Below are 27,111 nucleotides of genomic sequence, written 5' to 3'. Positions count from 1 at the left end.
AATGTAACTAGCGTATTAATTACAATATTAATACTAGCCAAATCTTTAGGATTTGGCTAGAAATATATTAATTGAGAATATAATAACATTGGCATAATGAGTAGTGAATTAGGAGTGTAGGCTTTATTTCCTCCCAAGAATTATAAGTAAATAATTCAGATAAACATACATATTTACTCCTTCTTATAATTAATTCATGTATTTCTTATTAATTTCTTTATTAAATACCATATAATGGTCTTAATGATTCATAGCTCATTAATTTTTAAGTACTGTAAATGTACACTTTTCCAGAAAAAAAGAAAATATAAATATCCCTATATAAAAAGGTAATTAAATTTAAAATTGGATTCATTTTAGATGATGAGAAGATCTGAACATTGATTTTATTTTGACTTTTCAAAAAGAAACAAAAAAGTGTTTTTTTTTTCGTTTTTTTTTTTCTACTTGGATATGTAGGATATTTATGTATAATTTATTAGTTTTTTATCTATCTTTCTTCCTCTTCAGAGTATCAGAGTTCATTCGTTTAGACTCGTACATTATGCTAATTTTTTTTTTGGAGTTATGATTAATGTTTTCTCTAATGATCAATATACTTGAATATGTCTATATATGCATATATAGAGAATTGTAAAAAAATATGATCTTAAGGAGTGCGACACGGCTTATTATTTTCATGATTCTTGTGGAAGAACATTTAATTGTAAAGTATGAGTATGACCTTGATAGACAAAGTGTAACCGTGAGGGTTGTTAATAGAGTTAGAAGAGTAAGTCCTAATGGAACTCAGAGTAAAATTGAAAAATTGACTCTGAAATCATTTCTGCCAATGTCTTTGATATATATAGAGCAGGATTTGTGTCTATTTGCCATCTCACAGCTAATTTTTAAAACTTCATGACTTATAAGCTGCTCTTTTCCCAAACTTTCTCCAAATTGTAAGGGTTACCAAGGTAATTTTGAGTTTGATTTTTAAGCATACCGACAGGTCATTTTTTTTTTTTTACAAATATAGTTATAAATTCAGATTAGAGTTGGGATTAGGATAATAAAATAATTTATTTTGTAAAGGGGTAAGGTAAAAAAGCTGTTAGACTGATAATACATTTGTAGGTACACTTCCATTTAAAGCTTTTAGGGGAGAATTTATCATTCTTTTATGGCTTTCAGTCAAGCTTTTAGCTAATAAAAAAGGAAATGGCAAATGTACTGCCCCTATAGAGTTAAGCTTGTTTAGGTAATTTATATAAAATGCTCATTTGTGGGGCAGGATATCCATTAGCTCTAAACCTATGTCAACTTGATCAAAGTTCAGGTTTCAAAACGCTTTTTCTCCGGTGATTGAGGAGTTTATTTTATTTTACGATATTATTAAAATTTGTCTTGGGTTATTTTTGATATCTGTGGGCGGTATATTAAGTGCTGTTTTTGTCAAAGGGCCCTATGTTGGGGGCTAATTGATGGAGAGTGGATTTGGACGGCTTTGCTTGGTTTAGCATTATTTGGAGTTGCTCTACCGTCTTTGTTTTTGTTATATGTACGTATGTGTCACAGTAGAGATTGAAATCCAGTAGAGTCGTAATCTGTCCTAAGACAGATTATGATCTCGTAGAAGAATCAATCATTCTACTATTAGAGATTACAATCCTATTCTCTCCTAGAACAAATCACAATTTTACTGAGGGAGTTAGTAGCATTAATATTTGAAGAGGTTGTGTTTTTTTGAAAATATGACGTCAAGTATTACCCTCTATCCTATTATATATTACAATATTGTATCATATATTACTACATTATGCATTCATTTGAATCAAACTGCATTGAATCCAAATAAGTATTAAGGAGTACAAGGTGTCTGACTTTCCCTATATCCTAAAACTTCCAAATTCATAAGTGACTTATTATTCAACCAATCAACGTTCAGAATCCTTATTTTAAAAAAAGGAGAAAATCGACAGCTGATATTCCTTGGGTTATCCAAGTGTTTTTGAACTTTAAATTAGCTATACATATAATTTTAATAGATGCAATTAAAAATGATAAAAATATTCAGAAAAAACAATCTAATTATAAAATAACTCCCGTTGAGTATGTCCATGAAAGACACAGAGTAACATTGGATTGTTTATAGAATTAAAGGTGTACTAAGTGTTTGTTGGACAAAGAATAGAATTGAGGATTATCTCCAATAGATCAATCTTCTTATTTATGACTGAAGAATGCAGTTTGGTCCATTTCAGTCCTCCATATCAGTCCCAAAAACTTATACAGTTCGATTTTAGATGATGTCACTTAACTTTATTTTTTATGTTTTCTTAAATATGTTACATGGAGTTTTGTGGATTAAGTATTAGTAAACATTATAGTATTACAATTACTCCGTCCAACGTAGGAATCTTCTTTCAAGTCCATTTACAGAATATATATTTCCTTCTCTAGGAACGACCGAGACACGAGTCTACACATCTTCAGATCAAGAGTATAATTTATTTCGAGTGCTTGTATATTGAGCTACGTCATTCCATCACGTTCACGTCACACAACTTTATTTCTTCTTTGTTTAATCAGTTCGGGGTCTTATAGTCTCTAAGACTAGTCTAAAACTTGACTGAACTAGACTGAGTAAATAAGGATCAATACAACACTTAATGTACGTAAATGATGTTAAATTTCATGTATAAGTGTAGAGTTTCGGTCTGGAAGTCCTAGCCTGGTCTAAGACCGTTATTTTTTTTTGTTGGACCGAACTAACAAAAAAGCTCAGTCTGAACCGGTTTCATATAAAAAATTTCGGTCTAGATTGGTCCAAAAGAAAAGTTCGGTCTAGTTCGGTCCAAAGGAAAAATTCAGTCTAGTTTTGTCTCAAGGAAAAATCAGTCCAGTTTGGTCACCAAAAAATCGGTCTAGACCGATTTTACGGATAAATTGCTTATAACATGACATCATATGTTTTGTCAAGTACAATGACGTTAAACGAAGTTTATACAAATATAACTCAGCTAAACTGTGATCCCGCCGTCTCTTATACAATTGATCTTGAAAAAATTGGTGTCTCATATTATATGAGACAAAAAAAATCGGTCCACAAATTGAGACCGAAAAAAATCGTTCCATAGAGTTAGACCGAATTTAAATTGGTCTACAAAGTGAGACAAAAAAAAAATTGGTCCACGTTCTGACATGGCGATCTGAACCGAAAAACGAACCAAATCGGTCTAGAAAAAATCACTTAAGACCGAACCGAAAAAAAAACTCGCTGCTGGACCGAGTCTCAACACTAGTTGAGACGTACAAATTGCAAGTTATATAATATGTTGATACAGATTACAACACTCCATAACATTTTAATTTGTATAGAACATTTACATGTGTGGTAAATCAAGACAAGAACAATGTTAAACAAAAAGAAAGGTCCAATTATTTTATTTTTTTTACTTAATATGTACATACAGCCTAATATTTCACATTTGGTTCATCATAGGTTCATATTCCTATTCCTGGAATGGCATAAGATACCCAAGAACGTTAACTATAGTTTGGAGCCTTCATTGTATATATGAGACTTAATTTGACCCAGATATTGTCGTTCAAAGACAATATATCCATTTCCAATCATTTTATTGTGACAATGAATTTAACTACTTTATTTGCAATTTGCAGCGCATTCAAAGGATTAATCCGTATAACTGATTGATTTAAATTGACGGTAATTAATCAACAAACACAAATGTTCGCAAGACTCAACTTTGGGTGTATTACTCTAGCTTGCATTTGTGTTGACAGCCCATACATCTACCTACATCTATATAAATGTACACATATGACCTTCAGTCCTTCTCCTTGGATATAAAATAACAATAACATTGCAAATATATGAAAGGTATACTTATGTATTTTTTTAACAATATTTTTGCAAGTAAAATGAAATTGCATGTCTAAAAAGTATTAAAAAATGACAAAATATGTGAACATACGTATACATATCTAAGTCTTTGAATGAATGGTGGCTGAAGAAGGAATATATTATATTACATATGTTTCTCAATATAATACATATGTATTGTAACATTTGATTACTTCATTTATCCAATGGTCACAGCTTGGTCAAGGATTTATTCATAAAGCTTATTTTTACTCGGCACGTTATGTCACTTAGTTTTTTAATGTTCTTTTGACAAAGTATCAACTAGGGACGAAAATCGTAAGCATTTTTGGTATTTGCAAAGAAAATAAACCGAAAATTAAAAAGACAATCCTTACAATTTGAAGAATGTTTTAATGGATACCAGCTTAGTTGTCATTTTATTAGATCAGTTCAAAGATATGATTAGTATTTGTACAAAGTAGTGTTCGTACTCGTAGCAACAACCCCCTGCCACAAGGGACGTCGAGTATACTTGAATATAACTCTATCATTTATTTAAGGGAGTGCAAGGAGAAGAAGAGAGTGAGACATATGGTACTATTGTTTAAAGTTGTTGTTTTTTTTAATCTGCTGCTGCCTATTATAGAATGATTTTGGAATATTGACATTGTTATGTTTCTACTCTAGAAATGAGAATCTTCTATATTTAAATAAGAGTAGAGGAGAGTTATTGTAAATACTGTTTAATTTTTTTTTTTTTAGGTATTTCATTAATAATATTAATTATATTGCACAAAGGTAGACGTGGCAAACGAAAGATTCTTGATTAGAGGGAGATGTTATCACAACAATGATTTGGAAAATAATGAAGAAAAAAAGAAAGAGCACATGCAAGAACCGTATTTTCTTCTCTAATTTCAAAATAATTAATTATCCATACATTTTGCTCAGCTTTATCTATAACTAACTACGCAGTTTCCATGAAATCACAATTTTCACTGAATTCACAAGGGGGAACTATATGATAGAAAGGAAAAGTTGCATACATCATGAAGAAAAATGACAAAATTTGATAGAGTGACGTCATTTGATTTTTAAAAAACAGAAACAGCATATAAAAAAGAAGATATCAGTACGAATAGGAATCAATTCAAGCTAACTGTCGCGTTTCATTGCTTTGTTTTACAGCTTTAGATCATCTGCAAGAAGCTGTGAGAGGAAGAGTATACAAAATCCACTTTTTATCTAGGAAGGACATTTAGTAGAATTCAGGATAGAAAATGGAGTAATTCCTGCCTAAGTTCAACACTAATACCCACACGTATAACTCCTCAAGAAATTATAAGCGTTACTTTCTGTTATTCAGGAGCATACACACAATACAAACTTAATACTTGGATGTTCTCTCTCCAACACTGATACGATAATGACAGCTCAGCTTTAGAAAATAAACAACGGTTGCCAACAACAACGACAAAGACAGAAAACTTAAGCATTCATAAGATTTACAACTCTAGTAAAAATTATTTATAGCAAATATTAGATTTGAGTATCACTAGAGCTTAAAAACCATTTGGCATAACTAAGGTAAAAAAATTTCTGTCAATTACTCAAACTTGCTCAAAAAATTATCTGAAAAACTTGATGGAACTCAATGTATTAAAACTTCAAATACTCACTCATGTTCTTGATACATTTTAGTTTCATAGTAATCTCTGCATGAATACAAACTGTGCCTATATGTATCACATAACCCCCGAAACAGGCGCACCGATCAATCTGAAATTTAGAATAGGATCTTTTCGCGGCACCATTGGTAATCTTGTCAAAAAATATTTGCAAATTTTTGTTAATAAACTTTTAAAATAGCATTATATTTTTTTAATATGTATAATAACATATTGAACTAATTTATAATTTCAAATCTTATACTTTGTAGTAGAAAAGTTTGAGAGATACATTAAAAATTGATACATGTTTGTTAATTTTGATATTAAAGTAACTGAATGCATAAACTTCACCTAATTTCTGTGTATAAGACTTCATATTAGTTTTTGGCGTCCCATGTGTAGCTCACGGGTCGTAATTACCCACCCGGATTTATTTGGTAGGCAAATATTCAAATGTCTTCTTCCTCTGTGGGTTTATTGACAAGTAGTAATTGTTGATTGAATAATTTGACCATTCCCTTTTCCCTCCAATATAATTATTTATTTCAAAACAATTATTACTAATATAAATATAATATAAATCAAAAATTAATTACCATTGTGTATATTAAAAAGTTTTGGTAAATTTGCCAGTTTTTGTTATAATAAGTAATTTTGAAGTAATTTTTAATTATGCTAATAAATATTTTTTTAATTTTACTACATTATTGAATAAATAATTGACGTTTAGATTGGGATAGTCAAACTAACGACATTGTTGTACTCAGATTTTTTTCGGTTCAATGAAAAATTATTTTTCTTTGCCATTTCTTTTTTAGTCGAACTTGACTTGACTCAGTGCTCCAAAATCCCAAACTCGACTCAATTCAATACTCAATTAGTCAAACATGATAGTTATTACTCCAAACAAACACTATTTACCTACAACTTTTAAAAAACAGACAATTTATTTTTAATTTTTATACCACCTTGCCTTATATTTGTACCCATATTTACTCTTCGGTATCTTTTCATTTCTTCATTGCAAAAAAACTTTTTATTACGAGGAATCTTCCGAAGCAAAACATAAATCAAAATAATAACGGTTACATTCAAAAATATGGATTAACCTACTTTTGTCCGAAAGAACAAAGAAATTGCGCCATAATAGATTGAATAATCCTTTGTTTCCTGATTTTTACTTATTGGAAAAGCAACATTGAAATTATCTTTTCGGGCAAAAGTTTGAATTAATGAACCTTTATTCTTTGTAAGTATCGGAATTTATATCAGGTTAGTTATTCCGTTAAATGTTAAAGTTTGGTAAATATGTGTATAACCTTTTAATGTGTCCATTGGTATTCTATACTGTGTTTATATATATTTATAACATGTATGTAGAATATAATATTAGACGGAGGAAATAAGAAAAAACATTCTTCATTTAATGCCTAGAGGCACAAACAAAGTAAAAAAATTATGGTTGGTTGGAACTAATAGGGAACTAAGACCAACAATTTGATTTAATAACTGCGTCAAATGAGCCTGATTTACCTTGAGTGGGACCTAAGGCAAAGATCCTTTTCTTTTTCATACATGACCTTTTTTGTTAGTTGAATAAAATAAGAATGTATATTTTTTGATTAAATGACTAAGCCTTTTTTGTTTTGTTTTTTAATAATGAATTTCCATATTTTGTTTGTTGACGATTTTTTTAAGCAAAAAATATTTATTTATTTCAACATTATTTATTTGGTTTTTATATTATATAGAACATACATATATAAATAAACCGGAGCAATTGCGTAAAGAGTACATTAATAAACATTTTAGTTTATACTTAATGCTCCGAGGTAGAATTTCAACTGATATTCTAAATATCCATCTTTAAAAAAGACATAGCGGGCTGAAGCTGCCAAGATGATACCTCTCAACTCATCTCCCCGAATAGGCTGATAGTTTGTTGGTCGGCTGAGCGATGAGGGCTTTACAATTAAGTATTGCAAAGTCCAGAGCCCTTGTTACCTCAGAAGTTCCACCCTTCTTCTTTGAATTTCCAAAAAGAACAAGACATTTAACATATTTATCTTCCCCATTCGTCAGCCCTTTTAGATTTATAGATAAAAAATATTTTAGGATACAGATTGCAAGGCAGTCCACAAACGCATGAAGTGTGTTATTATATATTTTTCCACAGTCCTTGCAGGGCCTAGTATATGTATTTAATACAATCTGTGGAGATTTGTAACTGCACGCTAAACTTTTTATTATCACTTATTCCACTCAGGGAAGACACTATTTTTCTTTTCCAACCCATAGGGAGGCCTAAACGCTTACTATGCAGCTCCCAAAGTCCATTCACAGCTGCATCAAAATTTAGGGACACCATCTTAACGTGCCACGGGCAAGGCATTGAATAATATTTTGAAGAATTAACAAGTGGAAATCTTATTCTACCACCGTTGAGCAAATTTTCCAAATTTAAATTATAAACTGTTAAAATATCTCGTGTGATTGCGCGTTCTTCTAAAATTGGGGGGGGTCCTTTAAATTTCTAAAAAAGAGCTTTTTATTTATATTTTGCCGAGTCATATCAATGGTTGAGTCATTTCTAAATGCAGGGGTGAGAATCCAAATTATTCCCTTGGCTGAGCCCCAAACTGGAGATATCAAAGATGTAATTTTGTTGGTCAGATTGGTCCCCATCATAAGCCAAATGTACAGTTCTCGGCCCATTATACTTCTTCTCTATTGTACTGCTAGATTTCTTGAGTAAACTTTCGGGACAATACGAGATAGTTGGGCTACTCCACCACCTATATGGGATTTAAGTCTTTTCATGGCATCGATATAGTTCGTATAAAACAAACAATTAAGCCATTCGTCTTCTTCTAAAATAGCTTTTTCAGCTAGTTGTGGACTTGATGTAGCCTTATATAAAATTAAAGCTATTACCAAATTGTTATAAAAGTTTATAATAAAATATAAACACCCTCCCAATGAGAAGAAGAACAATCAGTAACAATGACTTGCTTTATCCTAGGGATCTCAGGAGACAATCTTCGACTCTCAGAAACTGACTTCCAATACACTGTATTTCAAAAATAACGGCAGAAAAAGGGACTTCCAGCACTTAAAAACTTTTTACACGTATAAAAAGGCAAAAATACGCCTTGAACTCAATAAATCCGAATTTAATTTACACAGCACAAAAAAGACGTCTGCACCAAATACTTTTTGCTATTTATTATCATTTTTTTTTAACCGACATTTTTTAAAAACTTTTTTGAACTTGTACCGTATTTTTTAACATCTTCTTCTTTAAAACCCCCATTTGTAGCGTTTATTTACAAAATATTAATAAAACCAATCATATTTTTGTGTTTCTTAATTATATGTATGTTTTAAATAACATCATAATTAAATCCAAATTTTAGTCGGTTTTTTTTTTCAATACATTTGATTTCATTTCAAAATGGATCAAAATGGTTAAATACTATCTATTATGAACTCAATAAAATCTTCATTGACAGCAAAAGGAAAAATCTATGATTTGAAGATAAGTAAATAATTACTTATGAAGATATTGTCAGATAATAATCATGTAAACATAATTGTTTTTTTAATAAAATGCTACAGATCGAAATATATGTTGAATTATCCATTTCATGTGTTTTATTCAGAAAAGACTAATCTAAATTTTTAATAGTAAATATTACTATCTGATATTATCCTTAAGTTTTGTATCAAGTATATTTAAGCATTTATTCATTTTGAATCCAACTTAAGTATAAAAATAAATAAAAAACATTTGTTTGATTGATTTATAATACTCGAAACTTAACCTCAAATGAAACCTTTTAAAAATAAATTGAAAATTTATGTTCAAATTTGATTAACTAATTTTTTCTTCTATAATGGTACTATTAATTTTTTTTGCAAATATCAATATATTTCGAAATAGTTATGAGATTTAAAAAAAGATGAAATCATTTGATCATAAAATTCTCCTTAAAAAGTAAAATTAATTTTAACCAATATATCATATTTTTTATTGGTTAAAATTGTACATAAAATTAAGTAAATCAGTAGTATAGCAACCATAATTTTTATTAGATTTTTTTTGTGCACTGCAAAACATATCCAAATATATTTTTAAATTAAATAATGATTTTTAATATAAATCAATCAACTTTGTTACAACTTTGAAAAAATATTTTAGTATTAGTTTTTATATAAATATGTACAAATTATTGTTTAAATAACTAACGATTAATTTGTTTGTGTGTTTTTTAAGCAAAAACTTTTTGTTTAATTTTTATTGTTCTTTTATGTTAAACGGAAATAAAAAAAACATTAAACATAAAATAATTGCTAGATGTATAAAAAAGTTTTACATGGAATGACCCAAATACGAATCTTATGTGTTTCACACACGAAATTTAAAATAAAACAAAAACGCATGCATACCAAATAACTTATGTTATTATTTGAAAAAAATAAGACTAACATTGTTTGTTCATAGTAACACAATGCGAAAAATATATAAATTAATGTAGTCAGCCACTTCAATATTGTATTTATTTACTACAGAGAAAAAAAGGTCAACCTAAATAATTTGATTTTCTTAAAACTCTTATTTAAACTCAACCTCTTATGAATTTGAATATCATTGTACTAATCATAAAAACAACGTGTACGTCAGCATTTTTATCAATATACTCTTATTATGATCAACCCTCAAATAATTCCCTTCAAATCTTAACACAAAGTACTCCAACATTGACACTCTTAGCCATTTTTATAACTGACTACTGTTGGATAATATTTTAGCTCTGATCTAGTACATTTTTTAGATTTCTTATTGATTGAGCATTGGGAATAGGTACATTTAGGAAATACTGCAACTTATAGAGAAAGAATAATCTTTCAGTATTGAAATTTTTATTTAGAGTAGTAGTTCTCAAGCTTGTGATAGGTAATCTTCCTCTAGTAGTGCAAGGAGGAAAGTTATAAGTTAGTGAATCCTCCACTATTTTACAAGGTGCCACCTTTATTTAACAACCACACGTTTTTTTAAATGGATTTTCTTCTAAGTTAATCATTCATTTTTAATAAAAACCAATGCTTAATGAAAGCAGAATTTTAAACAAATCTTCTTTGGCGTAAATAAAGGCCACAACTCGACGTCAGAAACAGGAGGAAGTCTTGATGACTGTCTCCTTTGGTAGATTCCGGATTTCCTAACGGATCCTGGAGATCAGTCTGATTTTCTGTTACAAGTGGATCTGTCTGTGAGTCACTCAATTTTGTCCCATTTAAAGAAGTGCGTGAATTTGAAGTCTGGTGAGCTTGGAGGCCCAACACTGTGTCTAACAAAATAATAATAATGACAACTTTGTCAACGTTTCTATGCAGTGTAGTATGAATCAGAGTCTTATTGCGAAATGAATGGCATCCCAGCTCATTCCTGCCTTTCCAGAAAAAGGACCACTCCGGGTTTAAGAAGTTTGTAAAATTAACATTGTCTCGTCCGGCGCAGATTGCAACAGGAACACTCTGCCTTTTACACGATTGTGAATAAATACTTCGTTGATCGATGCCATTTTTTTCAACTGATGCCAAGTACTTCTGACTATTTACCAAAACAATAAACAACGTCCGATCTGCTCATGTACAGCTGTAATAACGGCGGCAAGCTGGATATTAAGTTTGGTTAGAATTGTGGTACTTGACGTAAAAAAAACTGTAAAAAAGTTTGAGAACAACTGATTTAGAGTTACCATAAATTCCCACTTGGTGGAGTTGTTTAAGCCTGTGGTTCTTTTCCAAATTATAATCACTAAGCCTTTACTGAAGACGTCATGAGTTGCAACAAGAGAGCAATTCTATCCAAACTATATATCAACCTACTAGTTTCATAAAGAAGCTTGGATTTTATAGATGGGATCGAATTGATCTATGGAACTCCTTCGTGATTTCTAAATGCCTACATATAATGCGTCTAACTGAATTCGATGAAAATTTGGGAAAGGAGGTGGACAAAATTCTTCTCAGATTCCTTGATCTAAGCACATAATGTAACATCTCGATTAAGATAATAATGTCTTCAAAGAAGTTGGGAGGTCTAGGAATTATTAGTTTTCGAGATATATGGAAAGCTATATTAGCCGAGGGGTCGGTGAAATGCTTAAAAAGAAAGGACTTATGGAACCACTGTGTCATATAATACCTTAAATGAAAGAACTGTCATCAAAGGCACGAAGTTGGTTTTTTTAAAAACTAAGTTCCGTTTATTATATATATAAATAAACTTACCACTAATACAAAAATAACGTTCCGATTGCTTGAACTATCTTAAGGCCTAAATGAACTTCTAGCTGATGTATTTACAGAGGTGAATCCTTCACTTCTGAGAAATGGTATGGAAGTTCGTAGAGACCTGGAGGGATTGCATCAAAATCTTCTTGCTATATTGACTATTAAAAGGCTTACGTGGTTACAAAGGAAAAACCCTTTCAGACTACCTTGTTTAAATGATATCTCATTCAGGAGTCAGGTAAAAGCAATGAGTGTCAAATCGATTCGAAGATGATGGTTGCAGTCGTCATTGAATATGGTAAAATTGGTATTAAATCTTAGGAGCGTTGATGTCTCCACTCCTCAGAGTTGTATAAGCAAATCATCACCTTACTCCAACTGAGAAATAGGTCACACATCGAGTAGTGAGAGGAACACTGGAGGTATCAGGATATCGTGAAAGCATCCAACTTTAAACTTGACGGTGGCCTGATAAATATTTTAAGAAGCTATATTAGCATTTTAAATACAACTAAGCTTAGATCTCAAAGATTTTAATGAGTGTTTGTTTGTGTTTTATGTTTTTTATTACTGTAATATGTTTCCAGTATTTCAAAATCTTGGAAATAAATTCTGGTTATGAAAAAAAAACTTATGCTTTCATTGAAGAGGTTTCATAATTCCATAAGTTCTTTCAAAACGTCAACTTCTACTTAGTATACGTAATTTACGCTAGTTTGTATAGACAGAAGGTGCATTAGAAAAAGGTTTGTCTGTATGAAAACGTATCATGTCATCAAATCGGGATGTGATAGTTAATTCAATACAGGTCTAAATTTATATATTATATAGAAAAATGCATGTTTTTATATAACACAACGGTAATTTTTTGTCACAATTTTTTTTTTTGCAATAGTATTATACATTATAATTAAAAAAAGCGCTGATTTTTGTAAGGAGTACAAAAATTAGAAAGCACTTATATACACAAAAATATATTTCTTTCATTCCACTTGAGGATGAATTCTGCTGCAAAAATTATCCATTCAGAAAATAAAAGATGAGTTAACTTGTAACATGCATCAATAGTTAGACATACTAACTTCCTCTGTTTTCTCGTTTATAATTTATTATAAAGGTCGATTCGTTCCACCAAGATACATACATGTAAATGCATTTTGATAATATATATGTATTGCATACATATATGTAACAAGTCTGCTGAAAAGTTCGTAGACCAACATAGTAAAACACATTTATACTGCAAATTTCGATTTGTTTATTCATTGTAGTTACCTTCGAGGGTGATACTAAGATTGTAGTGGTCATATAACATTCCAATGCCATTTTTATAGTACGATTTCTCTTTGATCTCAAAATAGGCCTCAGTTTCGGTGATTACCTCGTAATAACCTAAGAATTTCTTTACATATAGTTTTCTTTTGAGGTCTGCATATATGAAAAAGTCACTGGGGGCCAGATCTAGAGAATACGGTGGATGCTGTAGCAATTTCTAGCATACTGCGTGCAATTTCGTCATTGTTTTCTGTTATGTGTGACTTGATGTATTATCTCAATGAAACAGAATTATCTTCTTCTTCAAATGAGTCGTTTTTCGTGATTTCATCCTTTACACGCTCTGACAATGTTATGTAATTTTGGTAGTTGACAGTCTTTCCCTTTTATAAGTAATCCGTGTGCATATCAGAATACTGACGCCAAAACCATACTAGCCACGTATAGCTACGTATTTCCATGCCTTGAATTTGGGGCATCGTGCGTGTGCAATTCATTCGCCTGACTATTGATTGGACTCTATAATGGAGTGGAGGAGCCATGTTTTATCCAAAGTCACAAATGAATAGAAATCAACTTCACTTTACGATCATTCAAAATTATTTTGTTGAACATTTTTGATGTTTTCGTCAGTTGCTGCCTCTTTCAAAGGTCCATTAAGTGATCGTCTTCTAAGCACACGTTGCCTCATTTAAATTTAGCAAATCATTTTGCAACAGCTGATTTCCCTGATTCAGAGTCTGAATAATGATGATCAAGCCAAGTCTTGGCTATCGCAGTGTTATTTTTTTAACCAAAAAGCATTGTTTCAATAACAACGGAACTTTTGTTCCTTCAATTTTTTTACCAATAATAAAAGTTTCTTTACTGATACTATCTGGCAAAGTAATTGTCCAGCACCTAACACACTTTTACATGTATCATTTGAAGGTTGGTAGTAACTAAAGTCATATGATTTTGTGTCATATAGCCCATCTCATATACAGAAAATACTCCAATAAATTTGAGCAAACAAGCTAATGGTATAATCCAATAATAATAATATCAATTACATAGTCTGTTACTAAATGAAAGTGTAAATATTATAATAAATATACTACAATTTATCTATTTTGTGATATTCTCTTTATAGAGATATAATTATAAATAAATAAAAAAGGATAAGTGACGTTAAAGTTCAATCAATATGCAATAGAGTAATAAACGATGGACTCACTTGTTTGAAAGATAAATATCATAAGTAGGTAGAGGAAGAACTATAGGGTGGTCAAGAATAATTCTATTTTAATCACTTTTGAGACAAAATCCAGTGGGATTTACCCAATTTTAAGTATCTTGATTTTGCAATGCAGATGATGGTTTATGAGGAGATCATCGAAGTTTCCTGGTTATTTAAGACGCTATTTTGTAAAGTCAGAAGACGAGATTAACCCATTATTACCAAAATAAACCAAGGTAACCAATTATAAATACAAAAAGGACTCCGAAAGGCTCCAAGCTTACAGACATCATCCCCCTTATGAAGTTATATATCGAAACTATTAACGGAATGGACTAGCTTTTTGATTTGGAATATTTGGAATTGTAACGCAATCTGGCAAGAGTTTTTTTTTTTGTAAAATGGGGTTTAGTTGTAATTTTATTTTGATTTAAGCAATGATTTCATGTAATACATTTCAACTGATCTGGTCCACTTTCCATGAAATCATGTTAAAAAAATGTGATTTTTTAAATCCATTTTTGTACTTCAAAAACCAATGTACACTAGGAAAAAGGGATGTTTTTATTTTCCTTCTCATACTAACTAACTATGTCTAAGGAAGAAAACGAAGACATATGAGCTATTATGCAATGTAGATGGTATTCAAATACCCATTTATTTTCTTATTGTTTGTATGTGGTTCTTTTATAATTGTCTTTTAAAATGAGCAAAAACAAAAGGTGAAGAAATCCATTGCTTTGAAATCCTCTTTCAAAGAAACAAAAAAAAAAGTTATTCACTCCAAAAATTGCAGAAAGAAACTAGCCCAAAAAAAAATAATAATAAAAGAGTGAGTCATGAGGGATTCAAAAAATTTAAATGAAAGCTTTTCCGTTTCTTTCTTATCTTGTTTTTTTTATTATTATTATTATCCCTCTCTTTCTCTCGGTCTTACTCATTAATCAAATCTCCATTAGCTCTTATCTGAATAACGATCATTACTTAAGACAAGACAAGCTAATACATTCATAGAAATGAAAAGTTATAAATCTTTTTTTTTTCTATTTATATATATATTCTAAGTAAAAGCAACTTTGAATAACTGATCATTAATGGTTAATTAACATAGGACCAAAAGACAGATCCATAATATATAAATGCATTTAAATAAACTAATGAAAGAGCAGAAGAAATGTATTTTATGCTGGTGCATTAGCTCAAAAGGATTATTGAACAAAAAATCAAAAAAAAATCACATTTTCCCAATTTATTTTTGAACTTTATAAATATAAACTAAACTTAATATTGTATTCCTTCATTTCAGTTAGTTATGACCTTTATTTTGACCAGTTGCAATAATATAAGAATGTTTACCATAGTATAACGTTTTTTCTTAGTTTATAATATTTTTATTTGGCTCCAATATGGTCTTTCAAATAAAATCTATCTGTTCGAATTATTTAATTGAATTTTTACTACGATTTATCATCATGATTTAGAAATAAAGAGGGAGAATAATTTGTTAAAGAATATATATCTAATCCAGATTAATCCTCCTAGCTCTCTTTTGTGTTAATAGGATACACTTCAATTATTAATTATTTATTTTTATTCATTCTTTTCAGATGTTGAGGGCTCAACAACCGGCCTAGACTTTCGCAGAGACTTACCAGGTTCCCTGGCTCCCTCGTATAACCTTGGGGCTTATGTTCATCAACTCCCTGTATCAAGTAGTAGCTCCGGTATATCATCAGAAGGGAACGCTCGAAAACGATCACACTTCCCTTTCTCTATTGATCGAACCTCCTCATCTAGTCTCAATAAAATATCTCCGCATTTAGTTTTAGGTAAGGATTTACTTATTCTGTTGAACTATCACATTATCAGACGTTTTTTTGTTATAAAATGCTAGACTGTTTTATATTTTATTATGTGTTGTCAGTGCTTTTTAATGAGTAGTATCTTTGTGGGACAAGAACTTATATAATTTGGTAATGTACGATATGTTTAGTAGAAGCGTATAGCGCATACTTATTTACATCTAAGAAAATGCCTTACATCAGAGTTAATCTCTATGTTTCTTCCTACCCAATTGTTTGTCACTTTATTTTGTGACTTACTTCAGAGAAAAAGATAGGATTTTATCTAATAAATAAACTTTTTCTTAGTGCCTCACCTTAAAGTAAAAAAAAGAAAAAAAGAATTAATGTATGCCATAGATAATTATATCATTGAAAAGTGTTTACTTTCTTTTACTAACCAACCATTGTATGTAGAAGCTAAAAAAACATAGCATTTACTTTCTATGGTATCATTCATCCAATTTATAATGCTTTTAACAAGTTTTTTTAGAAAAGTCACCGAATGATAATTCTTTTTTAAAATCAAATCTTGATATTGAATATACGTATAAAGTATCATGTAATAGGATTTAAAACCCAATACTAATGGGATACTGAGTGATAATTTGGATTACAAAATAAATACGTCAGAGGGTGATAACAATTTTTTAACTTTTTCACTATGAAGCAGGTTTTTCAAAAAAAAGTTTATAATGCGTAAAGGAAAAACAATGATACATGAATATTTTATTACATTTTCTATATAAAATAATCATTTTAGACAAGCTTTGAAAGATTGTTTCATCATCTTTATTAGTTATTCATTACAAATTGCTTTATTTTGACTTATATTGACCATGTATAAGTAGAAAAGTTTTTAAGCAATATATATATATAGCTTTATGGGCCTTGCGCATCTTCTAAATATTGATCAATGTTGATCAAATTTATTATTTCCTTATTTTTTTTTTTTTTAAATACATTTTTTTTCAAAGAATAATTTAAAAACAACACTTAACTACACCTTTTAATCATTTAGTATCAGAGCCTCAAAAAAAATATTACACTATTCATAGTAATTTCTTTATATGCTACAGAATAACCATTCATATTTAAAAGCAAATGTTAGTGAATAACTTTTTTTAACACAATTAGTGAAATGGGTAAAATAATAACCTCATATTTAAAAGAATTTTATTATATCATTTAATTTTTCCATATTATTCAATCCATTTCGTAATCGCAATTATCAATTTAAACGCTAAAAATAATTGTATGAATATGATATATAGAGAAAATATAAAACTATATTTTAAAATAATATTAGCAACATAAGTTTGTGGTTTAAAACAGATATAACTTGTAATTCTTATAGTAAAAACACATTAAATTTTAAGTTTTCATCAAAACTTGTATGAAATATTGATTACTTTATCCAAATTTTGGATATCAAAATATGTGATACGGATAAGTTATGTATTTATATAAAAAAATAGTTACAATTTGACATTTTTTTTGCTACCCTTAAATATCTCAGTCCTCACAGATAGAAAATTCAAATCCAGGAAATCAATCGAATATAGATTCAAAGGAATAAGAAGCACTATACCTTAGACCAAGGTGTATAATATCCTAGTTCATCAACAAAGGATACAGTTGGTAAAGTTCAGGCTGATCCGTTTACCAGTATGAGAGCTGACCCCCACTAAGAACAAAACTCTGATACATACATGGTTTTCATTAATAAAGAGTTTAAGCATTTACATAAAAGATGAGCAAAAATATAATATATGGATATTTCAAATACTTGGACTGTTGTTTATGAACGAAGCGCCAGCGACAGCTGAGCATATACATGTAGAACTTTGTTTGGTTTTTTGGCGACCAGCCAAAAGTGTTTAACGCAAGTTTAAAACAATGGCATCGATCAACGAAGTATTTAATCCACAATGGTGGAAAAGAAAGATTTTCCTTGTTGCAATCCGCATCGGACAGGGCAATTTTGATTTTGCAAACTTCCTAAAACTGGACAAATCCTTTGCCTGGATAGTAAGGAAGAAGCTAGGACGTCATTCGGACATGCAACACGACTCAGATCCATGCTACACTGCAAAAAAAAACGTTAACTTAGATGTCAATATTTTTTTACTTTGCCTCAAAGCTCAAAGGACTTCAACCATATGGACTTCTTTGTGTGGAGCACCATTGAACGACACACCAACAAATCCTCCTTCATCATAAAATATGAGATAATGTCCAGGGTCCTAGAAGAATTCCAAAAACTTCCAAAGGAGACTGTCATCAAAACCTTCTCACGTTTCCGAGGTTGATCTGAGACTGTTATTTACACCAAGGGTAATTATATTGTATAATTTTAAAAAAATGGTTCATCTTCCATTTAGAAAAATTGCATAATTAGATAAGGAGAGAACATGATTGATGTTGATTTTTAAATAGAGGTAAAACTCTTTTTATGTACACAAGACCTAATGAAAAGTGTTCAGTAACTTTTCACAAATATTTTACATCTTATACATCACACTTTACTTCCACACGATGAAAGCAATAAATCAATGGTATTACTTTATTTACTTTAGTAATGATGAGAGTAAATATACTTATAAATACTTAGATATTTTTGAAAAGGAACAAAATGCCTTTTTTTATTCGAGAGAAAAAAGTCTTTAATTCATCCCGGGGAATTATTATGAGTAAACATATAATATACTTATAAATTGTAAATATCTTATCGAATTTTATATTCATATGCATATATATGTATAATGTATGTACATATATTTAGAATCGACTTTTTTCAATGCCATCATTTTCCATATTTTTGATACGAAATGTAATTAGAATAATAGTTGAATCACAAAAATATAATCTTTTTTAACTCATTTTGAGAATATAAATATGTTTCAACTTATTCATTTTTCTTGATGAATATAAAAGATAGGTATATATAGGGCGGGTATATAATTAATATATTTACAAAATGTTCACCCAAAACTTGAAGTAGTATTTAACTAAGGTTTCATTCCCTTTCTTTTGAATTATGAGGTTTCATAACGCAAACAAATGACAGGTGAAACTAAAGCCCACAAGTTTTGTCGTTATCTCATGTCTCTAAGTGTAAAAATGTCAAAAAAACAACAAAAAATACAATGTCTGCCGGATTTCCTCCGTTCCAATGTCAGTACCGAGAAGGTTACAGATACCGTTGGCATCTACATTTGGCCTACCTGTAATATCAAAAGTCCATTACATCCTCACTTAATTAAGAAGAACCAAAACTTCTACTACAACAATATGGTTAACTCCTGGTCTACCTCGATGTGGGCATCTTCCATCCCTGAGCCTAACTCCCTGGATTTTATAGCATTGCAGAAGAATTTCTGCCACACCTCACATCCAAATTTGGATTCACTCCGAACTTCGATCATGATAGCTTGGTACATGTACACGGCCTTCATAGTGAAGAGCTGTCAATATATACGCCCGTATGTTGAGGCTGTTAAATGTTGTGAAGGAGGGCACAATTATTAATAAAAATATAGTATTTAAAAATGTCACAAAATGGGTTTTAGGCGGTCTTTTTCTTGATTCCATCAAAATTTTATTTATGTTATTTATTCATGGTACAGCAAGTTTTGGATCCTGACACTTTATACCATACATTCCACACAGCCAATGAAGTACATTTTGGCAGTTTCTGTGACTCTCTTCCATTTTTTGAAAAAAGTATTAAGAAAGTATTTAAAAAAATCGTGTTTATATTTTTTAACCAATGTCTAAAATATCTATTTTTTTATAAAAATTGTTAGATATATTCGAAAACTCAAAAAAAAACCTTCAATAGTTTTTTCCCACTTTTTCCATGATTGGATCGTTTTTGATTTCCTCAAAGTAAATATTAATATATTTAGAATTTAATGAGAGGTGTTCATTAGGGCGTACAATCGAACAATATTAGAAGAAGACGAAGAGTTATCAGTCAAAATTAAAGAATTATTTGAGTCCCAGCCTCTACACTAATATGTATACATAAATGCAACGAAGTATTATTAAAGATGATAGTTGAGAGGAGTGCATTGCCCTCTAATGTACTCATCATTTTGATAATGAAAGCATGGCGTCAGTCTGTAAAAAAAGAAAGAAAAAGGAAGTGAATAATGTACTTCTTTCTTCCTCTCTCTCCCTACAAACAACAGATATCACAGGATAAGATATAAAAGTCTTTATAAATAAGATACGGTTTACTTAATGCATCAAAAAGTAAAGGCACATTTTCCATGCATAGTGAATAAATATACATTTTTGGAAACCCTCTGTTAGTCGGCAGCCTTTTTAGTACGTGGTTATTGAACTGTATAAAAAAGAAAGCCAAAAAATAAAACGTATTTAATTACATTATAAACAGTTGAACGATTATAATGAATAAGTCATTTCGATTTTCTATCATTTTTTCAATATTCCATCTATTTTAAACTCATCAATTTGGAGTAAAATGCTATTAAGCCTAAATAAAATAATAGACATCGAGAACAAATAAATTTTTATTCTTAACAGTAATCTTAACAACATGAGCTAAGTGCCTAAACAATATAAAACTTGTTATTCTTTTAGTAAAAAAAATAAATTTTTATATTTGATAAAAATGTCTTTGAAATATTTATTGCTCGAAAGGGGTTTTGAGAATCAACTTAGTACCCATCATTTTTTTGATGAGATTGCTCGTATTATTTGAAGTAATAACTTCAATATGGTAATTTTGTAGCTATTTGTTGTTTCCCTGAGTCCTCACATTGAAAATAAGAAAAAATATGCCAAGAAATCAAAACAAACTAACAACTTTTAAGCAAAACAGTTAATTAAATGGTCTAAACCTGGATGAAGCATTGATGAGTATCTATACGAATTCTATAGAAATCACTATCAAGATAAATAGAAAATTAATGAGATTATCTTTGGGGTTCGGCTGTATGCTGACAATTATTTGCTAGATAATGTACTTTAAAAGGAATAACAAGTATTTTCATAAGTCTAGGGGTGTGTATCATGTAATAATCCCAGTTCAAGGAGGGCTTATAAATGTTTCTAGACAAACATATCCCATCTGGAAATTACCTTGCAATAAATAAAGAAAATTATGAAATGGCTGAGTTACGTACGTAAATACATGAACTGGCGAAAAAATATGCTTTGAGAACACTTCTTCTTTAAAAAAAATATAAAAAAAAACATCCTCGTATACCAAACATTTAAATAAAAGCTTAAAACATTCAACCTTTTTATATTTTATTTCTCAGAACAATACCCAATCAGTTCATTGCTGTATACATACTAAATTGATGTTAATAAAAAAAAACCTACACACAGGGGTTACGTATAGAAGTTTGCTGCTGTATACAAAAAAGACTTTTTCATACTTAGTCAACATGACATTGTCAAAGAAACAGAGAAAACAATGTTGGATAAAAAGATTTCTTTATATATGTATATATATATTAACTATGAATGCATTAACTGTAATTTATTTATGTCTCTTTATTCTTTTGATTGGACAATAGACATATATATATATATATATATATATACTGTGTGGATTCCTTATTGGATCTTTATGCAAAGCTCCCAAACAAAGAATTTTTGATATGTGAGGGGTACAAAATAGACAGAGGTGGGGGGAAAATCATAGCACTGAAGTTGAAAGTTGGGTCTCAAGTCCATTAAATATGTTTGATATTACTAATGAGTTAAATTAAATGTTTATATCATATCCTTTGCAGAAAAAAATACACATTTTACTACGTTTTTCTAGTAGTATGCTGAAATAGTAGACATTTTAGTTTTTTGTTTTTTTTACATATCCTTTACGCCCTCCTATATGAAAAAAATTACAACAAATTATCTGGGATAATGTCCCGCAGGGTTACCTTATTTCGGATCTCATCATTACAAATATGATTTTTACACAAACAAATTTTTTAGATCTCTAGTTATATAATTTTAAAAAGTTACAATTTAAAAAATCATTCCTTTTGAAAATAGGAAATTTGTTGAGAATAAAAGCAATTTATTAATGGATAAAGATTACCACAAGTGGTATATTTTGTAAACAGTTAAATGACTGGAAAGTTTCCAAAAAAATTACTTTTCCTCATATACTTTTTTACATTAACAATTTATATCCTATTCTTTTGGATATGACTTTAAAACGAATGGTTTTCCATTTCAACAGTCAATACCCATATTGTAGAAAGTTCAAATAAACTGAAATAATTATGAAAATAGGTGTATAGTAAACATTATTTTCAAAATAAACCATATATATTTTCTTCATTGAACATATAGAAACTTCTTTAGTATACAGTTCATCATGGAGCTATATACACTTGATCAGCTATTGCAAATTATCAAAATTTATTATCAAAATTACCGTAATAAAAAATAATTGATTTTCATAGCAAAATCATCTTCAGTGATGAAGCTTAATGGCGTTGTTAATAAACTTCACAAGTACTTCTCGAGACATTATTGAATCCCGAAAAAAAAAAATACTTGGTGTGGACATCACGCTGTAGGGATCATTGTGCCATATTTTGTCGTTGATGATGATAATTGCTACGTTACTGTATATGGACTTTGCTATCGCACGATGATACCAAATTTTTTGACCCAAATTGCAAGGTATGGACTTGGAAAACATGTGGTTTCAACAAGACGGTGCCACTTTTCACAAAGCAAACACTAAAATCTATATATCGTAATGCAAATTTGGTGAGCGTGTTATTCCGAGAAATGGGCCAGTAATTGGCTGTCTTTACATTATTTTCTTTGGGGTCACGGGAAGTCATTGGTCTATACTAACTAACTGGCGAAATTAGGAGAGTTCAGAGAAAATATCGAACGCAAAATTGCTGCAATATTGGTCCATTTATTTGGGAAAAGTAGTGGAAAATTAAATTCAGCATTTGGACTTCTGTAAATGTGCTGGTGGTGGTCAAACTAGAGAAATCGATTTGCATACATCCAAGGTACGTGTTTATAACATGTTCTGAAACAAAAGAAAAGGCAAAATCTTTAACCGTTTGGGTTTTATTGATTAAAAAAGTTGAAACACTCTTAATGAAAAATTCTGTTATTATTTTAAAGGGAAAAAATCCCCTCATACTGGAATCAGAAATATGAGATATCAAGTAGTTTTATTTCCTTCCAGTTCGGTCTCCGTGCGTTGCAATTCAGTCTAAAATATCGTTGCTAAAAACTTGTAAAGTTTGGTCCTTGAAGATGACACTCAACATTGTTGCTTCATTATTTAATGAGTTATTGTACTGACAGTCCTAAGGACTAACATTCTGAAGAATTTGTTCCAAAGACCAATAGGACAGGTCCTAACAACTTGACTGAACTAAACTAACTTTTATAGGCAGCGACACAACTCATTAAATAATCGATTTTTTTATATATATTCAAAACCAGACCTCCCAACAACAACAAAAATTGGACGTCATAAAATCGTAAAGTATTTAAAACTCTATAAATAAAAACAGTAAAAAGTAGACAAGAGTAGACAAATCAACAGTAATTATTATTCATGCAATGGGGATTTATGTAAGTAGATGTATACTCAAAGGTTTCTCATCCCTATCTATTCATACATACATAGACTTGATCAGACAATTAAATAAGAAAAATAGGAAAGGTAGAGCATTCATATCAACCACCAATCCGATTATGTAGGCAACATAAGGAAGATTGCATTTATATTTCACAAACATATAAATTACCTCTCTATGTTTTTTGACATGTTGAATTTTCTACTATTTTTTCAATTAGCTTTTTTGTTCACTAAAGGACATAAGGATGCTCACTAACGGAGCATTAAAAAAAAAGACAAAAACCTATGGTAGCTATCTGAAATTTTTCCATACTAAGGTATTTATATCCTTTTGAATTTGTAAATAGGGATAGCCTCCTGTTGTAAATCAAAAATAATCAGAAAGTGTCAACTGACTAAAACAGCAGAAGAGAGAATATCACAGGGTTACCTCGCTAACACAAAAATATCCTATACATTTTGTGGTCAGCTGTCCATTCCCTCCTCTCGCTTGATACGTCATGACTATTTCAAAATTTATTCTTTTTGATAAATAATCAAAGTAATAACTTATTCTATTCTTATGCTCCGTTTCCAAAAGGACAGGAATACAATTTCTTGTTGATCCTCATGGCTTATATAATATATATATTGGCCATCTTATTATTTATATGAAGAAATTTTGGCTATCATACACAAATATAGATGTATAACTACTATTTTAATAAAATGTTACGAAGCAATATTATACATGTGTGCGCGTCTAAAACTGAACACTCTGGGATTTTTTAAATAGTTAAATAATTCTGTAATTTTTGAAGTGGTCGACGAATTAATTTATTTAACATGAAAGGTGAGAGTCTTAGACACATGTCTATTCAATATGGCCACCCATGTTCTCCACTACCAACTCCAGCCTGGACCGGAACTTGCTACATGACTTGGCAATGAAGCTCTGGTCGAGGTTGGCTCAGGCATTCTTGAGGGCAGACTTCAGCTGGTCCTTGGACTTGTATTGGACTCCAAACAGCATCCCCTTTAAACGCCCAAACACTGCAAAGTCAAGCGGCGAACAATCAGACGAGTGAGGCCTTTTTCTTAATCTTTTTTAGAAAAATATTTGGCTTTGCGAGGCGTTTTTTCCTTGTTTACAGGCTTGAGGGCTTGACAAGGGGTTCTCTTGTACGCCTTAAGGTCAATATCTTTCTTAACTAGCCGTTCCATGGTCCTTTTACTGACGTTGAACTACCTGGAGAGGCCGCTGATGGTGACCTTGCCTCTCTTGTCCTCGACAGACTTTTTCACTGCAGCAATCATTTCGTTAGACCTTCGGGGCCTTAACTGGAATCTTGTGGTCGTCTCAGGAGTCCCTTTGGCTACCACGCTGTAAACGGAGGTGCGGCTGCAGTTTAGAACCTTGACAATTTCAGTGGGAGTTTTTCCCCGCGCGGAAAGTTCCAAAACTGCGACTCGACGTCTCTCCATATTATCGACTGTTGTTTCACTGTTGCTATTTAGATTTTGCTAGAGTTTTGTTTATAACTAGTTAAGACCCTTGCCTCAAGTATAAACCGGTTTCAACTCAACAAAATCACGAATATGTGCATGGCGTAAAATTTAAAGGAGTGTTCAGTTTTAGACGCGCACACCTGTATACAGTATCGAATAAAATACTATCTAGATTTTAATGATATGTAATTTATTTTACAAATGGTGAAGAAATAATATTCACTGTAATAGTCTGAGAGTACATACGATATAAATGGCACTTGGTATAGTTTACTTATTTGGCTAACAAACAGATAATTTTGGGCCTTTTTCTGATTCTTTTGGGAGGAAAAGTTGCGTGATACAATAAAGGTAACGCCATGATATATTCCATTTTTGTGGATCCCAAAATGTTATTAGTGTCTTATGGTGGATTTCTACATCAATAATACGTGTACACGTAAAAAACGTCTATGATTTTAGAGAAGACAGTTTTGGATATTATAATTTTCAAACCTCGAAAGTTCAAGAGGTTCTCTGACTTGGAATATTTTTTTTCTAGTTTTTGGCCTGATATTTGGGCTATTTATTATCCTCTAAGTAAACAAATATAAATATCAACAATATAATTACCTCCTAAACCAAACAACTAAACATTAAAAGTAATGGCAATACACATATTTAAAACATAAGTTTTAAAAAGCCGAAATAAAGTTTTACATATCTGAAATTAGTTAATCATTAAAAATAGACCATTCATAGTCAATAAAAATTCCATGTAGACCTTTGGTTCTTGTCAATCGATAGAACAGCTATACCTTGCTAACACATAGATAATCTATGTATTTTGTAATCATCTGTAGATCCCCTCCTCTCCCTGGATACGTCATGGCTATTTCATGATTTATTATTTTTGATAAATAAAGAATAATAAATTATGTTATAACTATGCTCCGTTTCCAAAATGACAGGAATGTAATTTTCTGTCGATCCCTAGTCAAATATACATACATATATAGGTCATTTTATTAATTAGATGAAGAAAAGTACATTATTTTTACGATTTTCATAAACATATTAGAAATTAATATTATAATACAGTACCGAATATAATACTATATAAGATTTTAATATTCTGAAATATTTACATGTAGTTCATTTAAAAAGTTGTGGATAAAAAAATATAAAAATGATAGAATGGGAGTAGTTTAGAGATAAATAGCATTTGGTATGATTTACTTATTGGGCTAACTATCATATGTTTTTAAGGGGTTTTTTCTGTTAATTTTTGGAGGAATGGTTACGTAATTCAATAATGGTAGACACAAATTATAGGATAATAATATTAGCTCTCGTTAAGTCCGAAAACAAGTATATATCAGTCTCATCAACAATTGCCAAATAACGTTCCAAAAGTCTCAATGTATCATTTTTTGAATAAAGACACTTCAGAAATAAATGAATAGCATCCTTTTTTTTCTCCTCACACAGCCGGTATATAATTATACTATTATTTTTAGGTGCTTATTTGTAAGCAACGGGTTTTTTTTGGGGTTTTTTTTCGATAAGCTTCAAACCTCAAACACTTAAAATGTTTCTTCTTTCTAAAATTAAGTATATTTTAAAGGAACTAGAATTACTAACATCCTTAAAAATGTTTCTCTTTGTTCCGTTTTCTCACCTCCAAAGAAAGAATCCTTTAAATCACTTAACCTCTTCATTATGAACGAAAATAGTTGAGGTTTGATGACAATTAGATGAAGAGTTTTTTGAAATAAAGTATACCCCTACTGTTCAAAAATGTCGTTTACGTGTGTACACGTATGATGGATGTAAAAATTTAACTTTATTCCTTATTTGAGCGT

General features: G+C 30.3%; 1 protein-coding gene across 1 annotated transcript in view; it reads left to right on the top strand.

Moving 5' to 3' along the window:
• Positions 1–27,111, top strand: part of LOC121116683 (uncharacterized) — a 145,133-nt gene that overhangs the window by 58,656 nt on the left and 59,366 nt on the right. The window contains exon 3 of the mRNA XM_040710969.2: positions 15,940–16,161. Within this exon, the coding sequence (XP_040566903.1) occupies positions 15,940–16,161 (222 nt within the window). The remainder of the gene's footprint in view (positions 1–15,939; positions 16,162–27,111) is intronic.

The sequence above is a fragment of the Lepeophtheirus salmonis genome, chromosome 4 (genome assembly GCF_016086655.4).
Source record: "Lepeophtheirus salmonis chromosome 4, UVic_Lsal_1.4, whole genome shotgun sequence".
NCBI lineage: Eukaryota > Metazoa > Arthropoda > Copepoda > Siphonostomatoida > Caligidae > Lepeophtheirus > Lepeophtheirus salmonis.
Note: the sequence above shows the minus strand (reverse complement) of the source record. Positions and strands in the feature narration are given on the sequence as shown.